The sequence below is a fragment of the Gopherus flavomarginatus genome, chromosome 16, assembly GCF_025201925.1.
Source record: "Gopherus flavomarginatus isolate rGopFla2 chromosome 16, rGopFla2.mat.asm, whole genome shotgun sequence".
Lineage (NCBI taxonomy): Eukaryota > Metazoa > Chordata > Testudines > Testudinidae > Gopherus > Gopherus flavomarginatus.
The window spans coordinates 3185198-3204171 of record NC_066632.1 but is presented as its reverse complement, the minus strand read 5'-3'; the positions used below and the strand labels follow the sequence as shown (position 1 = coordinate 3204171).

At 55.1% G+C, this 18974-nt stretch overlaps 2 protein-coding genes across 2 annotated transcripts; one reads left to right on the top strand and one right to left on the bottom strand.

Annotated features, from left to right (window-relative positions):
• Positions 1-33: 33 nt before the first annotated feature.
• On the top strand, positions 34-6972 carry TRIR (telomerase RNA component interacting RNase). The gene is made up of 3 exons (XM_050925123.1): positions 34-336; positions 5521-5598; positions 6291-6972. Exons 1-3 carry the CDS (start codon positions 67-69, stop codon positions 6396-6398), a joined length of 456 nt encoding a protein of 151 aa, XP_050781080.1. The 5' UTR covers positions 34-66; the 3' UTR covers positions 6399-6972.
• Positions 6973-10721: 3749 nt separating this feature from the next.
• LOC127035356 (RING finger protein 11-like) lies at positions 10722-18596 on the bottom strand. The gene is made up of 3 exons (XM_050925122.1): positions 18397-18596; positions 14759-14928; positions 10722-12583 (listed from the first exon to the last, which is right to left on the bottom strand). Exons 1-3 carry the CDS (start codon positions 18514-18516, stop codon positions 12412-12414), a joined length of 462 nt encoding a protein of 153 aa, XP_050781079.1. The 5' UTR covers positions 18517-18596; the 3' UTR covers positions 10722-12411.
• Between the last annotated feature and the right edge of the window lie 378 nt (positions 18597-18974).

Here is an 18974-nt window from a genome sequence, read left to right as displayed (position 1 = left end):
GCCCCGCGGCCGGCGCTGGCTTTTCCCGGCACCCCCCGGGGCGCGGCGGCGGTCTCCGCGGACAAGATGGCGGCCCGAGGGGGACGGGCGGCGGCGGCTCCGCAGGGCCCGGGCGGCGTCAACATCTTCGCCAACGACGGCAGCTTCCTGGAGCTCTTCAAGCGCAAGATGGAGGCGGAGCAGCGGGGGCGGGAGGCGCCGGCCCAGGGGGGGCCGGGGGCAGCGGCCGCCGGGACGGTGGGGCCTGGGGAGGAGCCGGCGGCCCCGGGGGACTCCGGGACTGAGCAGCAGCGGCCGCCGGAGGGGAAGAAGAGGAGCGGGAGCGCGCTCAGCTTCGTAAGGACCCGGGGCCCCGCTCCCCGCCCCGCCGCGCTCCATAGTCTGTTATCCGCTGCCTGGGGCCCCTCCTGTCCCAGCTACCCCCGCCCCCTCCCCCCTCCACTCCCCGTTCCCGTCCCAGCTACCCCGGCCCCCCCCCCCGTTCCCGTCCCAGCTACCCCGGCCCCCTCCCCTCTCCGCCCGTCCCAGCTACCCCCGCCCCCTCCCCCCGTTCCCATCCCAGCTACCTCCGCCCCCTCCCCCCTCTGTCCCCTCCCAGCTACCTCCGCCCCCTCCCCCCTCCACTCCCTGTTCCCGTTCCAGCTACCCCCGGCCTCCGCCCCCCCGTTCCCATCCCAGCTACCCCCGCCTCCAGCCCCCGCCACCTCCGTTCCCATCCCAGCTACCTCCGCCCCCTCCTCCCTCTGTCCCCTCCCCGCCCGTCCTAGCTACCCCCGCCCCCTCCACTCCCTGTTCCCGTCCCAGCTACCCCCGCCTCCAGCCCCCGCCACCTCCGGTCCCATCCCAGCTACTCCGGCCCCCGCCACCTCCGGTCCCATCCCAGCTACTCCCGCCTCCGGTCCCATCCCAGCTACTCCGGCCCCCGCCACCTCCGGTCCCATCCCAGCTACCTCCACCCCCTTCCCACCCGTCCTAGCTACCCCCGTCCCCTCCCCCCTCCACTCCCTGTTCCCATCCCAGCTAGCCCCGCACCCCTCCCTGGCCTCTCCCCCCCCCCCCTCGGCCTCTCCCATCCCATCTACTCCTCCCTGGTCTCAGCTCCACAGTCTCCATCCTCCACCCCCTGGGGCCTCTCCTATCCCATCTACCACTGCACCCCTCCCCAGCCTCCGTGCCCCTCCCCCCCCGCTGCTTCCCTCATGCTACTTCCTGGCCTCAGCACAATCTCTGCGCCCCCCCCCCCAGTCTCCCACACTGTGCTCCCCTCCCCCTGGGGCCTTCCTCTTACCCTGCTCTCCAGCTGCAATCCTCTTATCTTTCTCTTCATCCAATGCGTCCCAATCCCATCCCCTCCTCTTCCTGACATCAGCACCCCCATCCTCCTGCCCCATGTTCCTTGGGGCCTCCCCCACCAACTCACCATTCTCTTCCCCCTACACCCCCTTTTATTCTTACTGTCCCCCCAGTCCCACACTGTCCCTGAGAGACCCTGACCCCCTTTGGCCTTTCTTTTCATTTTCCTCTCTTACCCACTGTGGGGCTTCGCACCTGTTCTCTTGCTTCCATCACTCTCCTCTCATTCCCAAGGCCTCCCCTGCTCTCTCCCCACCCCAGGCCTTTACCTTCTTTCTCCTCCAGGGCCTCACCCCCTTCCTTCTCCTTTATCAGCCCTGTGGACCTCAAACTTTCCCATCCCATGGGGCCTGTGCCCAAATCCCTGGCACCTCCTTTTACTGTATAATTCCTCCCCCCTTCCCAGGACATCTGCCACATCACTGGAGCTTCCACTCCCCTTCCCTTTCTCTAGCACTTCTCTTCCCCTGGATATTTATCTACTCCTTGGACCACCAATCCTGCTAGCCTCCCCATCCTTATTCTCTGAGCCTGCAGCCTTCCCTCCCTTCTCCCTCTTTGTGGGGTGCTATTTCCCCCCCGCTCCTGATCCCCTTGCTGCTTAGAACCCTCTGCATGTGAGGAAACCCATATTTCCCGTCCTTGTTGCCTTTCCATAACGGGGGTCTCCTTCCCCTTACTGGGTGTCCTTATTCCACCCCTACCAGAGGCAAGTCCCCCTCGCTGAAGGCAACTCCTCCATCCCACATGAAAAGTCTTTCCTCCTCTCCCTGTCCCTGTCAGTGGCATTTCGTCCTCCCTCCAATGCCTGGTGGTAGGTGCCCCGAACCTGATTGGTCTCTGGGATGTCTCTTGGAGAAGCTGTGGCTGCATCACACAGATGTTATCCTTTTCCATCCCCCACACGCTTCGTGGATTAGTTTCAGCTACCTCTACCTCAATATAACGCTGTCCTTGGGAGCTAAAAAATCTTACCGCGTTATAGGTGAAAGCGCATTATATCAAATTTGCTTTGATCTGCCGAGTGCACAGGCCCAGCACTGCTTTACCACATTGTATCTGAATTTGTGTTATATTGGGGTAGACGTGTAGTTGGTTGTGTGCATATGCCAGGACCAGAGGGGAAAATGTTCATTGCTGGAGTCCTCAAAAAGTTCCTTCTGTAGAACTTAATTGGCCAGTCCTGGGCTCAAGCTGATCTGGTGTGTGCTCTGAGGGCCCATTAAGGAATGAAGTCATTACTAGAGCTTGTACTTCATCAAGGCTGCCCCCTTATCAGGTGGCTAATAAATCCTTGGCGTCTATATAATGCTTCAGAACATTGCAGTGCTAAGTAGCTAATTCTGAGCACTCCTTAGAGGTAAGTATTATCCCTGATTTTGAGCTAGGGAAAGAGAAGAGAGACTGCAAGCTGAGGAAAGCCGCCTCAGGCGAGTAGCAAAGCTGGATTAGAACCTGGTAGGCATGACTCCCAGTGCAGAGTTGCAGCCCCCTGCTCTTCCTTCACAGATTTGAGAGAATGAAGCAGTAAAGGGCCCACAAATGCTACGAGCTGTTGCTGATACTTGCGGTATTTATCAAATAGAGGCTCTGGACGAAGCTGCTTTCCCAGGAGAGTTTTTTAGGGCTACAGAAGAAATTTATTCCAGCAATGACATTTTCACTTCCTGGCATCCAAGTGGAATTACTTCTTAGAGACGTCTTGCTGATTAGTTTTTTTAAACCCCTGGATCTTTACATCTTAATTGACTACTCTTCAGAGTAACATGTCAAAGGAAATCTCTTGCATCCAGGTTGTGCTTCCTTAACCATTATTAGTGCTGTTCCCCTGTTGTGCTTGGGAGCTCGTTAGCTGTAACTTCGGAAGAAAGCAAATCCCCCGCCCTTCCATTACAATATCCAGGTCACTTATCAAACTTTGATGGGGCTAAATACACCTTAGGCCCTGTCCCCACAAGAGTTTGGGCTATACCAGCTACAGCAAAGGTCAGAAACAATTGTCGGGGGGCTGGATGGGGACAAACTGAGTGCGATAACATAATACTACAGTTATCGGCTGTACAGGTGGTGATAGGTGTGGGTAAAAACTGCTGTTGTCTTTGCAAATGTTAAACAGGTGCAGAGCTTCAACTGCTTTGGGCTTCAGGGTTCAGAACTGGCCTCCACAGCTATTAGTACCTCCTTCCTTCCTGCAGTGCTGGTCACTCACAGCGCCGTTTGAAACCCCTAGTAGAGTACATTGACTAGTCAGGAAGGCTAAGATTTTTCTGTCAGAAATTTTTAGTAAAAGTCACGGGCAATAAAGAAATGAGTCGCAGCTTCCGTGAATTTGACTTCTACCAAAAATACCCATGACAAAACGGGGTGCTCAGCTGCAGGGTCCTGCCCACAGCGGTTAGGGAGCTGTGGGGGGACCCTGCAGCTCCCGGCCACCACAGCCTGCAGTCACGGAGGTCGCTGGAAGTCACAGATTCTGTGACTTCCACGACCTTTGAAAAAATCGTAGCCTTAATAATCAGTAGCATTGCTGGCCATCTGGGTGTCTGCTTAGTGCACAGGATAGGCCTCGATTCACCAAGATACTAACATTATTCTCTAATGAGGCTATTAATAAGCAAAAAAGTTATTCATTTGCCTGTGTACCTTGCTGAATCGGGCCCTAGCTGAGGTAAAGCTGCCTGCTCTGTGGCATTCAGGACAGGCTTTGGTGCTATGTTTTTCTTTTCCCTTCATGTTGAACGCCACCTTACTGTAGGGCACTTAGCGAGAGCTGTTTAACTGCCTTATAGAATATAGCCACCCCATGGGATGAATTTTGCACGTTTACTGGTACTAAACCCTGTTCTTGGATTTCATGTGCAGGCCAGCAAGTGTCTGAACATAGTACAGTAGATCTCTGAAAACTAGACCTGGATGATGATAGAGGCACAAATCTGATCTCCCTTGTGTGGTGCTAACAAGACTTTTATTCATAGAAAAACAGTCTGCAGTTTCAGTGTGTCAGGTAGCACTGAGAAGCAAAAACCCATTTTCCCTCTGCCTGCTCTAGCTCAGGAACAACAGGGATTTTAGAGAATGAAAATCCAAGTGTGAAGGCCAGGGAGGAGGGTTTCCTGCCTTTTACTTTGTGTATTAATTGGCTATGAAGCACCAATCACACACACTGTGCTCTAGAGCCCTGCCTCCATGCTGTCACAGTCCTAGCATGTGTTGGGCCTGGTAGCGAGGGAGATGGGCTGTCACCCAAGGCTTGCGGTACTATTGCAGCTGGGCTGAAACGGGCAGCTGGGATCTCCTTTTTTGGGGTAGGAGGAAGCAGGGATTTCATGGCATCTTGCCTTGCTTGAAAGTCCTTTGAATAGTCAGATTCAGACTTCGGTGAGCGGGAGCAGGGTTTCCCCAAGGCTGTGGTTGGGAGTCCCAGCAACCTGACTGACTGGATGTTGGCCATGAAGGAATGACTGACTCTTGGAGAGAATTATTCTTATGCAAAATGTTTGTCTTCCCCTGATTCCTACTTAGCTAATTACTGAATGCACATAATCACGACTTACATCATTGCATAAAAATAATACCCCACTCGCTTTATAAACTCTCTGCAGAGATTTCCAGAGTGCCCAGAGCACTTCCTCAGGTCTGTGAAAAAGCCACATTGCTGCTGCACATGAGCAGCAGTTTAACAGCAGATAGGCATAGAGAGCTTCGTGCGCTAGGCTGTGCAATGCTTCATGTCCCCTACTGAGACTTGCCGACGTCTGTAGGTGAAACCACCTAAGGCTTATTTGAGGTGGTGGAAGGGGGATGTGTGAGGCTCGAAAAATGAAAGTTTCCTTGAGGGACAGCCCTGCTGTAATGGCTTATATTGGGATGGGGAAGCACTCTGGGTTAGGATTCCGATTCCCTTGGCATCTGCTTGCGTTTGGAGTAAACCAAACTGTGTGTCGGTAGCCAGCTGTTGGAAGTGCGTTTGTCTTCTCCTAGCATCTGTGGCTGTGTTGGGGAGCGCAGGCTGCAGGTAACGCTTGGCAGCTTTATTCTGAAGAACAGGCGTGACGCGTTAAGATGATCTAATTGAAGGACTCCCTATTCCATTATATAGTGGGCAACATTACCCTTGCAGCTGCCAGGGCTCGTATAACGGTTGCAGTCTTCTGTCCCTTCACCCAGGTGGGCAAGCGGAGAGGTGGCAACAAACTAGCCCTGAAGACAGGAGTGGTAGCAAAGAAGCAAAAGACGGAGGAGGAGGTAAGTAGCAGTGTTGCCTAGTGGATAGCCACTTCCAACGTGGCAGTTCCAGGCTGTTTCCCTGTGCAGACAAGCCCCCAGTTAGAAGAGCCTCTGAGCTGCTCCAAGTTACACTGTTTCCTGTGGCCCTGGGAAGCAGAGAGTGTCTGCAGTGCTACCTTGCCATAATCCCATCCCACCCCTGGGCTGAGGGCAGGGTGGGTCATTGTAGAGCCCTTGTGGTGATTGTATACCAATGTCCTATGCAGCAGGAGATTTGCAGGGAGTCACTTGTGTGCCCTTTAAGCCATCAGTGGTGAACGGGGCCTCAGTATAACAGTTTCAAGCTATGTGTGGGATGAGAACAGAAGTTTGTATGCCAGGTCTCCTGGGTTCTATTCCCGGCACGAGAAGGGGGCTCTGGTGCTTAGAGCAGAGGTGGGGCAGGGAATCAGGGTTCTTTGGGTCTGTCCTCCCCTCTGGGAGGGGTGAGTGGGGCCTAGCGATCAGAGTTGGGAGTCAAGATTCCTGGGTTCTAGTCCTGCCACTGGCTTGCTGTGGCCTTGGGCAAAAGTCGTCCTGTCCGTGTCCCTGTTTGGGATAACAGGCTACTTTATCTGGCAAGGATGTTGGCAGATAGCGAAAACAAAATCCACTCAGTGCGTGTGCCTTGATTACAGCCTCCTCCCCTCCCCCCTTCTCTCTCTCTGCAGGTTTTGACAAATAAAGGAGATGCCTGGGCCAAATACATGGCAGAAGTGAAAAAGTACAAAGCCCACCAGTGCAGCGACGATGACAAAACGAGACCCCTTGTTAAATAGCCCTTCTCTCTGCTGACTGCCACGGGGACGCTCTGTTGTACATACTTATTTAAAACAGCGAAGGAGGGTAGCTAGGCACTGCGAACTTAACACAGCTGTTTCTAGCGTTGGCTCCAATGGATGGCTCCCACAGACGTTTTTATATACCCAGGCACACCGAGACTTTCATTAGTCTGTCGTTTACTTAGTTTTGGTTTTGTTGGTTCCTGCTGGGAAGTACGGACTCTGAATTAGTTGTCGCTTTTATTTTTTTAAAAGAATCCGAAGTAGTGGAATCCCGACAATGTTGTGTATTTCTGTAGCTGTCAAAGCAAAATCTAATCACCAGCTCTCGCGTGTGAGATATAACTCACTTCCACATCCGGACACAATCAAGAACCTGTCCCAGCAGCCCTGCTCTTCCCTCTCACCCTCAGGACTGCAGCCGTCTCAGCAAGTTGAGCTTCATACTAGCTAACTACTTTGAGTAGAAATTGTAGGCGGTAGATGGCGGGCGTCAAACTCCATTATTAAAGGTAAATGTGGATGCCGCACTTGCATTTACTCATTAAAGACTTTGGATATTTTTAAGCTGCTTCTGCCTTGTTGGGTGTCTTTGATGCCAGTGCTACATTCCCTGCAGCCTTGGAGGGTTCCCGGTTGGTTCCTCACAATACCTTTGCTCTGTTACCCATCTCAGCGTTTCCAGGACCAATCAAGGGTTTACGGGGTCACCGTCTCGTGGTGGTTTCCATGTATCTATGCTCCGATGCTGGTTTCTCTCCCCAGTTCATTCACACAACTTCCAGCCGTTTCAGGCAGCCCGATCGCTGCCTGCCTAACAAAGTCCTGTGACTGCATCCCCACAGTTGCTACGTGTGTAATGGGAGGGGTGTTTCTTAGAACTATCTGAGTGAAAGGGAGGCCTCTGGTCACTCCTGTAAGCTTAGCACCTTGAAACTTGGCACCAGCAGGTGGTCTAATGATGTGCCTAGGGAGGGGAAACAGATGAAGCATTAAAAACTTGCTACTGAAGACTCAAATCAACTGTGGCAAGGCCTGGGCCACGTCCTCCTGGTGGGGCTTGCACTAAATCAGAGTGGCTGAGACGTGAGCCATAGGGCTGGCTGGAAGTCAAACCCCTGGCTTGCTGCAGCTGTGATCAAGTCATTTCAACTTGACCTTTTTCCCTACTCACAAGATACTTAACTTCAAAGTTGGGAGCAGCAGGAGAGTTTCTACAGTGCTGTGAAGTCTTAAACTCCAGCGGTTGGCAGTGGTGAAGGCTGCAGATGTTGCTAGCGAGATCTGCCAGGTGGAGGCCATCTCAAACTAAATACCCACCTGTAATTAAGTGATGGCTTAACGGCAAGGCCTGTAGCTTGTAACCCACTGCTTTAGCCTGAGGGCCTCGGCTCTGGGCTTTTATTTCCCCAACAAGTGGGGGATCAAGTTGAGTTTAAATCTCAGGCCCATTGTGCCACTTTCAATCACTTGCCTTCAGTTGGCTCGTCCCACCTGTTCAGTCAGCACCAGGAGATGTTCTGACCTAGCAGCAGCTTTGAGGTAGAGCGGTGCAGCTGCCAGTTAATCCTGGAATATTTTAGGAGCCAGATTTTCCCCATGGATGGCCCTTGCTGTGAGGAGCTGGGAAAAGTGTGGTTTTCTGTATCTTCTCTACCAGTCAGGGTGGGAGGGGGAAGCTGGATCCCCTAAGCAGTAGAGATGAGTGACATGAATCTCCTGTGGTTTAGAGTGGGTATCATAGCCGATGTAAGACTTTAAGTAGACAGCTGGGCCTTGGAGCTGCTGTGACCTGTCCACCTGATTCATCCCTCTTTGTATCACTCTTACAGGCCAAGCTCAGAATCACTGACAATTTTTTCTTAAGATTGGCTTTTTTAAATAAACTCCTGTTGTATGTACTGCTGAGTTGGTAGGTCTGTTTCACAGGAAGTGTTGCTTTGTTTTCTGTCTCTGCTTTTGCCTGTGTAATTAGTTAGCTGTCTGCTGCCAATAAAGCCATTAACAGGTACAGCCCCTGTAAAGGGAGCACAGTGAGCTGTTGCTGGAGAAAGAGGGTGGTACCTATCTCCTGGAGGATGGGGGGCTGAGGTAAGGGCTCTGAGCTCATTGGGTAGAAGTAACGGGGGGTTATGTCTACATGGCACCATTAACCTGGAACCCTCCCAAACCCCATTTTTGTCCCATAGGAGTGTGAGAGGGTGTTTTAAGGCCAAGCTAGCTAACCTGGCTGGGGAGGTGGATTAGAACCCTGTGAGGATGCAGGCTGAAGTAATCAGGTGCTGCTTGTCCTCCAATGCTCTTGCCCCAATTTTCTGCCCTGAAGAAAAGGGAATTTCTCCCATAATTGACTGGGAAGGATTCCCAGAGAACACAGGGCTATGTCCCCAGACATCCAGGCAAGTGCAGAAACCGTGAGGACGTGGTTCAGTGCTGGGGGGACACAGCCAGGCACCGCTCGCCCAGGTTAACAGCAGTGTAGACATGTAGCCTCGAGACCTCAACCAAGACAAAGGGCCTTGTTGTCCATGGAGAGTCAGTCCTGGCCCTGAAGAACTTACAGCTGACAACTGCAGTGGGGCTGGGAAAGGACTTGTCGGAGGTCACAGAATGGCACTAGCAGAGCTAAGATTTGAACTTGTTTCCTGACGCCTAGTCTTGTGCTCTAGCGTCTGCCCTGCAAGGAGTAGGGGGGGAAAAGGAGCTAAATATGGAGAGTTTGACTCAAGAGGGGAGTCAGTGTAAATTCAGTCTCCTTTACCTTCTCTAGGGAAGTGTAAATCCGTATTGTCCCAGGAACAACGAGTGCTGGTCCATGCTCCAGCACACTAAGGATCAGCAAGTGCTAGAGGAATCAAATTAACCAGGCCAGGGAGGGCCCAGTCCCGAACCACCTTCCCAGCTAATGTGGTGGAAGTTAAATACAGCAGGAGGTGGTAACCCCCAGCTGCTGCAACCAGTTGTGATGGTGGGTAGCAGTTTTGGGTGAAGAGACCATGGGTCCAGGTTAAATCTCCCACAAGCACTCTCACAGAACTAAGTGATTGGGCAACAAAATGGCAAATGAAATTTAATGTGGATAAATGTACAGTAATGCACATTGGAAAAAATAACCCCAACTATACATACAATATGATGGGGGCTAATTTAGCTACAATGTGTCAGGAAAAGATCTTGGAGTCATCATGGATAGTTCTCTGAAGATGTCCACGCAGTGTGCGGAGGCAGTCAAAAAAAGCAAACAGGATGTTAGGAATCATTAGAAAGGGGATAGAGAATAAGGCTGAGAATATATTATTGCCCTTATATAAATCCATGGTACGCCCACACCTCAAATACAGTGTATAGATGTGGTCTCATCTCAAAAAAGATACACTGGCATTAGAAAAGGGCAACTAAAATGATTAGGGGTTTGGAGAGGGTCCCATATGAGGAGAGATTAAAGAGGCTAGGCCTCTTCAGCTTGGAAAAGAGGAGACTAAGGGGGGATATGATAGAGGTCTATAAAATCATGAGTGATGTGGAGAAAGTGGATAAGGAAAAGTTATTTACTTATTCCCATAATACAAGAACTAGGGGTCACCAAATGAAATTAATGGGCAGCAGGTTTAAAACAAATAAAAGGAAGTTCTTCACATAGCACACAGTCAACGTGTGGAACTCCTTACCTGTGAAGGCTAGGACTATAACAGGCTTTAAAAGTGAACTGGATAAATTCATGGAGATTACATCTGTTAACGGCTATTAGCCAGGCTGGGTAAGGAATGGTATCCCTAGCCTCTGTCTGTCAGAGGGTGGAGATGGATGACAGGAGAGAGATCACTTGATCATTACCCTCTGGGACACCTGGCATTGGTCAGTGATGTTAGACAGGATACTGGGTAGATGGACCTTTGGTCTGACCCGGTACAGCCATTATGTTCTTATAAGCACGTGTGATTTCAGCAGCTAGCACTGCCCTTCTCTCTGTGATGTGGCCTGGTCTATCTGGAGCAGTTTAGACCCATGCTTCTGACTGATTTCCAGGTGCATGAAGGACTTTACTGTCCCCCAGCAAACCATTACAGTGGTTGTATCTGCTCCTGTATGGGGCAGGAGGTGATGCAAGTGGTCATGACAGAGGGCTACAGGAGTCTTAAATGTGGTCTAGTGCTGCATCTTGTCAGGGTTGTGTGGTTCCTCACCTGGCCCTAGGGCTGACATGTCCCTCCTTCAGAGGTGTGTGCTGTGAGCAGGCCTCCGTAAGATACTCTGCAATCAAAGCCGTGAGGCTGAACGGTACGAGAGGCTTAACCCCTAGAAAGCCACACGGCCCAGCACTCATAGGCAATCTGTTTTATTGTTCATTTCCAATGCAATGTACATCAGTCTTAACTTTCAAGCACTAAATCCTTGTTAAGGACAATACATAACTGGAAAAGCCCTTTTACGCTTCTGGCCTGAGAGCCACTAACAGAGCACAGGGCAGCCCGTCCTACTGGCAACTCACTAAAAATTGTGCTAACCCCTGGTGGGCCGGGCCGACTCCTGCACTACGAGCAGCATCTGACAGCTGGCAAACGAGCTGGCTTCGCTAGGGTGGGTTTAAGTCTCAAGGCAACAAGAGAAGCTCCTGGTGCTCCCATCATGTGAAAGAAAACTTCCTATTTCGTGGGGCAAACTTGGCCTCTGTTTCCAATTTTCTACTCTCGTAGTTTTGATTAGTCTTCATTGCCTTGTGAGCCAGCTAAGGCAGCAAATCTGCAGGTTGTATGTAGAGTGTAATGACTGATATTAAAGTTGCAACCTCAAAGGGAACAAATGAACTGCTGCCCTGCCTTCAAAAAGGAGAAAATTCATCAAAAGCAACTGCCCTTTACCTGGCAGACGCTTAAAATAGCACTAGGGAAGAAATCTGCATTCGGTTATTTAAAGCCATTCAGTTGTGACACAATAAAAACCACCTTGTGCCAAGCCGATTTGGCTTAATAGAAATAATTTATTTTGGGGACTATAAAACCTTCTGGGGGTGGGAGAAATTCCTCCAGGAAATAGCTTTGTTCAGGCAGATGTGCCAGCTGGAATATTAAAACATTGTCTGATTGGTGAGAATAATCTCTAAAGCAGGAGAGAGAAAATGAGCAGGGTTTGGTTTTATTCCTCCTCAAACCCAAGACTGACACTAAGGTTAGCGCCTTTACGGGGTGCCATTCGTGGTGCTAGAATCAGAGTCCTGCTGTAACGTTGCTATTTAACGTCACCCACTAATGTTGCTTCTAGGCACCCCCGTTTGAGTAACAGCGGGTGGGGAGCCACTGGGGGACTTACTTTCATCTTTCCAGTCCATTTGGGGTGGGCGGTTTGGTTTCAGTCAGCCGAGGGGTTAAGCACAGCTGCCGCCACCCAGGGGAAGGAAAAAACAGGTGCTAAAGGAGCTGAGTTGTGACTATTTAAAGCAGAGATGAACAAAAAAAAAAAATCCCTAACCAAGCTAGATGTCGAGCAGTGCAAGCCTGCGGCTCTTGCCAGCACCTCTACGATCTTGCACCTTCTGTTTGTAACGGAGGGGATCAGCACCTGTTTTTATTTAACCTCATCCATTTCTCTCTCACTTCTGCATTATGCTAATATCGTCACACGAAGGGGATGCAGTCAGGCTGCAGCCTAACAGCACCTTCCCCCTGTCCCCATCACAGCCAGGCCATGCTCACTGAGGAGCTACTCGGAGCGGCTGCATGGCATGGGCAGGTGCTGCTTTCTGGGAGGGCCCAGGAAGGGAACTTTCCATACCTCAGCCTGACACGCTAATACAGAGATTGCAAGAGGCAGCTTTTAACTGACATTCGTCGGAGAGACGTTCTAACGGCTCTGGACGATCCGCAAGGCAGCAGAGCTGGCGTTCCTTGCAGGAGTCTTTGGTGTAACCCGTGAGTGTGCAAAGCAAAAAGCCCCCAGTCCTCCCAGCTCGACCGACCTCTCCGCACTACCAGCCTCGAAGCATTAGCATGGGCCACGACGATGACGCTTGGCCTCAATTCGTCTCGTAGGAGGCCAGCAGAGCAGCGTCCACCGGCTCCATGCAGGAGGGACAGGTGAAGGAGCGCATCAGCCAGTCGTCGATGCAGTCCACGTGGTAGATATGCAGGCAGGGCAGGAACCGGATGGGGTCTCCGTACACGAAATCCAGCATGCAGATGACACACCTATGGCCAGAGAGTGGGGAAGTGCTGTTAGCTCGCCGTCTGCAGGGGAGATCCCTGGCCCCACTGTCTCCATACCTGCCCTGGGGGCTTTACCCCCCTATGTTTAAGGGACTGTTAAGCTGGAGCAGCCTTGGGGCTCTTCTACTTCATGCTCTGCTTCCCACAAGCCCTGGGAAGAGAGAAAAGCCCCTTTCTTCTGCCAGAGCAGCATACAGAGCAGAGGTGGGCAAACTACAGCCCACGGGCTGGCCATCCTGGCCGGGGAGGCTAGCCCCCGGCCCCTGCACTGCTGTCCCTCATCCCTCACTGCCAGCGCTCTGGCCTGCCGCTCCTGCCAGGCACTGTGGCGGCATGGCTGGCTCGGTAAGGGAGTGGGGAGTGGGTGGGTCCCAGGGAGCAGTCAGGAAGCCGGGGGGCCATGGTTCATGGGGGCGGGCAGTCAGTGGACAGGGAACCAGGGGGGTTGGATAGGCGCAGGAGTTCCAGGAGGCCTGTTGGGGCAGGGGTGTGGATAGGGGGTGGGGCAGTCAGGGAGCAGGGGGGTTGGATAGGGTGTGGAGTTCCCAGGGGGCAGTTAGGGGTCAAAAAGCAGGAGGGTTTGGATGGGTTGGGGGTTCTGAGGGGGGCAGTCGGGAGTGGAATGTGGGAGGGGTAGATAGAGGGCAGGGGCCAGGAGGCACGGCCTTCCCTACCCGGCCCTCCATACAATTTTGAAACCCTGATGTGGCCCTCGGGCCAAAAAGTTTACCCACCCCGATACAGAGACTCCCCGCATGCCCCTGGGCATGCTCCGAGGGAGGAGTCTTGACCCAGTGCACATAGCTGAGTACAATCAAATGCCTCTGGACTTGATGCCAGGCACTGCAAGGCTCCATCAGACCAGTATTCTACCTCCCACCGTGCCCCAGACCAGCTGCTTCCAAGGAAGGTGGCAGCGACCCCCCCCTTCCCCCTGCCATCTGAGCAGGGTGAACCCAGCTGAACACAGCATTCATGGTGTTGGCGAACTGATAGGACAGCAAAGTGATTTCCATTTCCATTTTCACACACCTGTAAGTTTAATACACTGGCTTTCGGACTGGGCAGTTTTCCACTTTGATTTCCTGACCCATACGGGAAAACTCCTCAAGCATTTGAAATCTAGGCATCTGTCACCTAATCAATTCCCCGCCCGCACGCCGGAGCCCCTGGCATGACAGCAGCTGGATCTCTCGCCTGTTCTCTGCCTGGAGCAGAGTTCAGTCTCCTGACGACGGAAATGCTTTAATGGCCTGTAACATACAGGAGCTGAGACTAGAGCAGAGGTCCCCAACGCAGTGCCCGCAGGCACCATGGCGCCCGATGGGGCGCCTAAATGCACCCGTGTACTGGCCGGCGGATGAGCATCCACCGAAATGCCACCGACAAGCTGCGTCATCCAGAGACGTCACCGCTGAAAATCGGCAGCACGTCGGCGGCAACGCCTATTGACGCTGCTTGTCGGCGGAATATCAGTGGATGCTCGTCCGCCGCCACGGTCCTCCATGGCTCGTTGTCTGGCACCCGCCAGATGAAAAAGGTTGGGGACCACTGGACTAGGGGATCTAATGGTCCCTTCTGACCTTAAGCTCTATGAGGAACAACAAAGAGTAGAACCGTCGCCCTATTCGAAACAGAAGAAAACGGGTTACTTCCCACCTCAGCCTCCCAATGGGAGACTCTCTCAAATACCAGCTGAACTCTGCTGGTAACAAGCAGTAGCGCTCATGGAGGCTCAGATATGTCTGGTGAAGGGTTTGAAGATAAAGTGAAGCTGTTTGGAAGAAGTGGGATCAGCCCATCGGATAGAAAAATATTTGCAGAGGGCAAATTGCGTGCTGGCTGCTCTACCAAAGAGGTACAAGGACCAAATCCTTGTCTTCCAAGACTTTCCATTCTAGGCAGCCGTTATCCAGCCTTGTGTAATACCACGGGCTAGGAGCTAGTCAGTTTTTTTCCCTCGAGGAGTGAGTGGATTTTCTGCCAAGCCTGGAAAGTTTCCATAACAATTACCACAAACCTAGGCAATAAATTCTACAGGCTGTTTAGACATGCATTGGGGCGGACTGTTCAGCTTTATGGCGACTGCTGTCAACCCTCACAGCTCAGCCCGGGGCTAAGAGAAGAAACGAAAGGCGTCGGACGCAAAGGACTTACTCTTTCACTTTTTTTTCCGATGGTTCCGTGCCCGGATCGAATATCCCTTTGGGCAGGTGCTGTATCAGCCCAATCCGCTGGGCGATTCGGATCTGCTCTTCCTCCGTTAGCTGCGTGGCAAGTCGGGTCTGGCTCGGCGTGGGGTGATACACTGGGATCGGCTCATGTTCCTTCAAAATCAGAAGACAGAGCTCATTACCCTGGTAACAGGCACCCAGGGGCTGAACGTCCCCCCTTCCTCCTGATTTTAATAGAAAACAAACCTGTCAGGGATGGGCTAGGTAGACGCAACCCTATCTCAGCATGGGGGGGAGGGTTGCACTAGATGACCTCTGAGGTTCCTTCCAGCCTGGCATTTCTATTATGCTATTTAAGGAGACAGTTTTGCAGTCTGTCCAACTATTGAAGTGCCCTTATTTATACTGCAGTAGCAACTAGGAGCCTCAGTCCTGGATCAAGACCACAGTGTGCAAGGTGCTGTACATTGTTTAGGTGTATTATGGTAGCATCCAGTATCCCAGTCATGGATCAGGACCCCAATGCGCTAGGCGCTGTACAAACAGACCGAAATAAAAAAAGACAGTCCTTGCCCCCAAAGTGCTTCCAATCCAAGTGTGAGAAGAGAAGAGAGATGGATATAAACGGACAGGGAAGCCCAAGGAAACCAGACTGGTCAGCATGACAGGCATGACACAGCAGCCGCCTCACTGGTGTCAAGGTTTCGACAGGCATTGTGACAGAGGGGAGTTTTCAGAGTTGCCTCCCACCACAGGGCTGTGGACAGTTCTTCATGGTGTTACTGAACTCAAGCACCCATGGGGAGCACCAACGTTGCTCCTGAGGAAATGCCAGGCCAGAGACCCGGCCCTTTCAGGCTGACCCACCCAGTCAGATGCCATGACCTGAGGGGCACAGTGTCAAGCCCTTCATCCAGAAAGGCACATGCTAATCCCTCCCCCACACCCCCAGTGTGTAATACACGGCCCTCTCCCTACGACAACACAGGTCACCAACTGGGCTGTTCTGCGGCTTCAACGCAAGCTTTCAGTGGCACAGCTGGACCGAGACGGGAGAGAGTAAATCCCGCTCAAGGGGCGGTGGTAGCTATGGTGGTGGGAGATGCAGACAGAGCGATGTGCACCTGAGCCCTTACGTGGGCAAAACTGAGGGAGGGTTTCCACACCACAGAGCGATAAAAGTTTTGCCAACATTAAGCACTAGCGTAGACCTGGCCTTCGAGTTTACATGGCTCTGAGCATTGGGCAGATCTCTTCCCATCTAATTAAGTGTTTCTACAGCACCCAGGAAACAGCTGTGTCTTCAGGGTGGAGACACCGAGGGGAGAGGAATGTTTAGGGTGGAGCTAGACTGAAATTGAGCACAGCGTAGGCTGAGTATCAGGGTACAGTCTTCCCGATGGAGACTGTGAGAAGTCCCATTGCTTGGGGTGTTTCAGACTAGGTCCAAAGGCCTGGGAATAGCCCATGGGGCCAATCCCAAGCTGGACAAGCCGGGATTCTCTGGGTCCTCGTTTGCAGGAGGTGCTGATAGGAGTGGGTTGGAAATGCAGCTTCTCTGGGAATGCCAGAGCCCTGTGTCCAAAGGCAGCGCCTGCCAAAGGGAAGAGAACAGGCCTGGAACCCAGGAGTTCCTGGGAGGATCCTGCTGGCTCCTGGTGCCCTGCCTTGCACCCGTACAGGACTGGGAGTGCTGCTGGCTAGGTCAGGTAGGAGACACCCCCCACCTCCTTGTACTCTTCCCAAAGGAAGCCCGCACTGGGCCACCCCCACCCCCAGAATCTCCCCATGGACCACATCCCTTGCTGCTCCCCTCCCCCAAGAGCTCCCCCTGCCCCCCATGTGGCTGCAACCCCCCAATACTCCCCACTGGTCACACCCCCAGCTCAGGGCGAGCTTCACACATGGGCCACAGCACAGCCCCCCTCCCCACCCAGAATCCCATCCCCATGAACAGTAGCCCCCTCCTCCCAGCTCACCCCCCCAACTACTCACCTCTCCTGGGGGGAATGCCCCCATAGGCCTCGGTCCCGTCCCCCCAGCCAACTCCCAACTACTCCCCACAGCTCCCCACAGCCCAGGAGCCCCTCCTTCCCCTACAGGCCACCCCAAAGCTCCCCCCATACTCTCCCGGTATAGCCTCTCCCTTGGGCTCCCCCTCCACTTCCCTGCCCCCCACCGGGGCCTAAAACCCCCCCAGCCCCCTCTTCCGCCCCCCCAGGGGCCCCATAGGGCCCCAGACTCCCCCCCCCGGGGCCTATGACCCCCCCAGCCCCCCCACGGGCCCCATAGGCCCCCAGGCTCTCCCCCCCCGGGGCCTATGACCCCCCAGCCCCATAGGCCCCCAGACTCTCCCCCCCGGGACCTATGACCCCCCAGCCCCATAGGCCCCCAGACTCTCCCCCCCGGGACCTATGACCCCCCAGCCCCATAGGCCCCCAGACTCTCCCCCCCGGGACCTATGACCCCCCAGCCCCATAGGCCCCCAGACTCTCCCCCCCGGGACCTATGACCCCCCAGCCCCATAGGCCCCCAGACGCTCCCCCCCGGGACCTATGACCCCCCCAGCCCCCCTACGGGCCCCATAGGCCCCCAGGCTCTCCCCCCCGGGGCCTATGACCCCCCCAGCCCCCCCACGGGCCCCATAGGCCCCCAGACTCTCCCCCCCGGGACCTATGACCCCCCCCATGGGCCCCATAGGCCCCCAGGCTCTCCCCCCCGGGGCCTATGACCCCCCAGCCCCCCCACGGGCCCCATAGGCCCCCAGGCTCTCCCCCCCCCGGGGCCTATGACCCCCCCAGCTCCCCCACGGGCCCCATAGGCCCCCAGACTCTCCCCCCCGGGACCTATGACCCCCCCAGCTCCCCCACGGGCCCCATAGGCCCCCAGACTCTCCCCCCCGGGACCTATGACCCCCCAGCCCCATAGGCCCCCAGACTCTCCCCCCCGGGACCTATGACCCCCCAGCCCCATAGGCCCCCAGACTCTCCCCCCCGGGACCTATACCCCCCCCACCCCCCCTACGGGCCCCATAGGCCCCCAGGCTCTCCCCCCCGGGGCCTATGACCCCCCCAGCCCCCCCACGGGCCCCATAGGCCCCCAGACTCTCCCCCCCGGGACCTATGACCCCCCCCATGGGCCCCATAGGCCCCCAGGCTCTCCCCCCCGGGGCCTATGACCCCCCAGCCCCCCCACGGGCCCCATAGGCCCCCAGGCTCTCCCCCCCCGGGGCCTATGACCCCCCCAGCTCCCCCACGGGCCCCATAGGCCCCCAGACTCTCCCCCCCGGGACCTATGACCCCCCCACGGGCCCCATAGGCCCCCAGACTCTCCCCCCCGGGGCCTATGACCCCCCCACGGGCCCCATAGGCCCCCAGACTCTCCCCCCCGGGACCTATGACCCCCCCACGGGCCCCATAGGCCCCCAGACTCTCCCCCCCGGGACCTATGACCCCCCCACGGGCCCCATAGGCCCCCAGACTCTCCCCCCCGGGGCCTATGACCCCCCCACGGGCCCCATAGGCCCCCAGACTCTCCCCCCCGGGGCCCATGACCCCCCAGCCCCCCCACGGGCCCCATAGGCCCCCAGGCTTCCCCGCCCCCCCACGGACCGCCCCGTACCTGGTAGGGGGGCGGCGCCGGGGGGGGCGGCGGGTCCCCGGGCCCCAGGCTGGCCCCGTCCCCCGAGTCGTTGAGCAGCGAGAGGTCATCGGCCGCCTGCGAGGAGAGGCAGTTCCCCATCCCCGGCCGGACTCTGCCACCCCCGGCCCTCCGCTGGGGGGAGGGGCAGGGAGCGACGCCGTCTGCTCCCCCCGCCCCTCGCCGGGCAATGGTACCGCCCTCCGCCCCGGGGCACCACGGGAATTGGAGTCCCGGCGGCCTTGGCGGGGCTCCGCGCGTGCGCAGAGGGGCCAATTAGCGAGGAAGGGGAGGATAGTGGGAGGGGGTAGGAAAGAGGAGGGGATGGGGTAGAGCAGGGAGTGGCTGGGTCGGCGAAGGGGAAACAGGCTGTGAGGAAGGGGCTGGAGAAAGGGGAGAGGAAGGGAAGGGGCAGCGGGGAAGTGATGAGAGGGGGTGTACAGAAGGGGAGCCCCTCCCCACGCCCCCAGGGCCAAAAGGCTGACAGCATCTTGTTCCATTTGGGAATCGATTTGATTCACCTCACATGACTTTCATAGTTTGGGAACATACCTACCCTT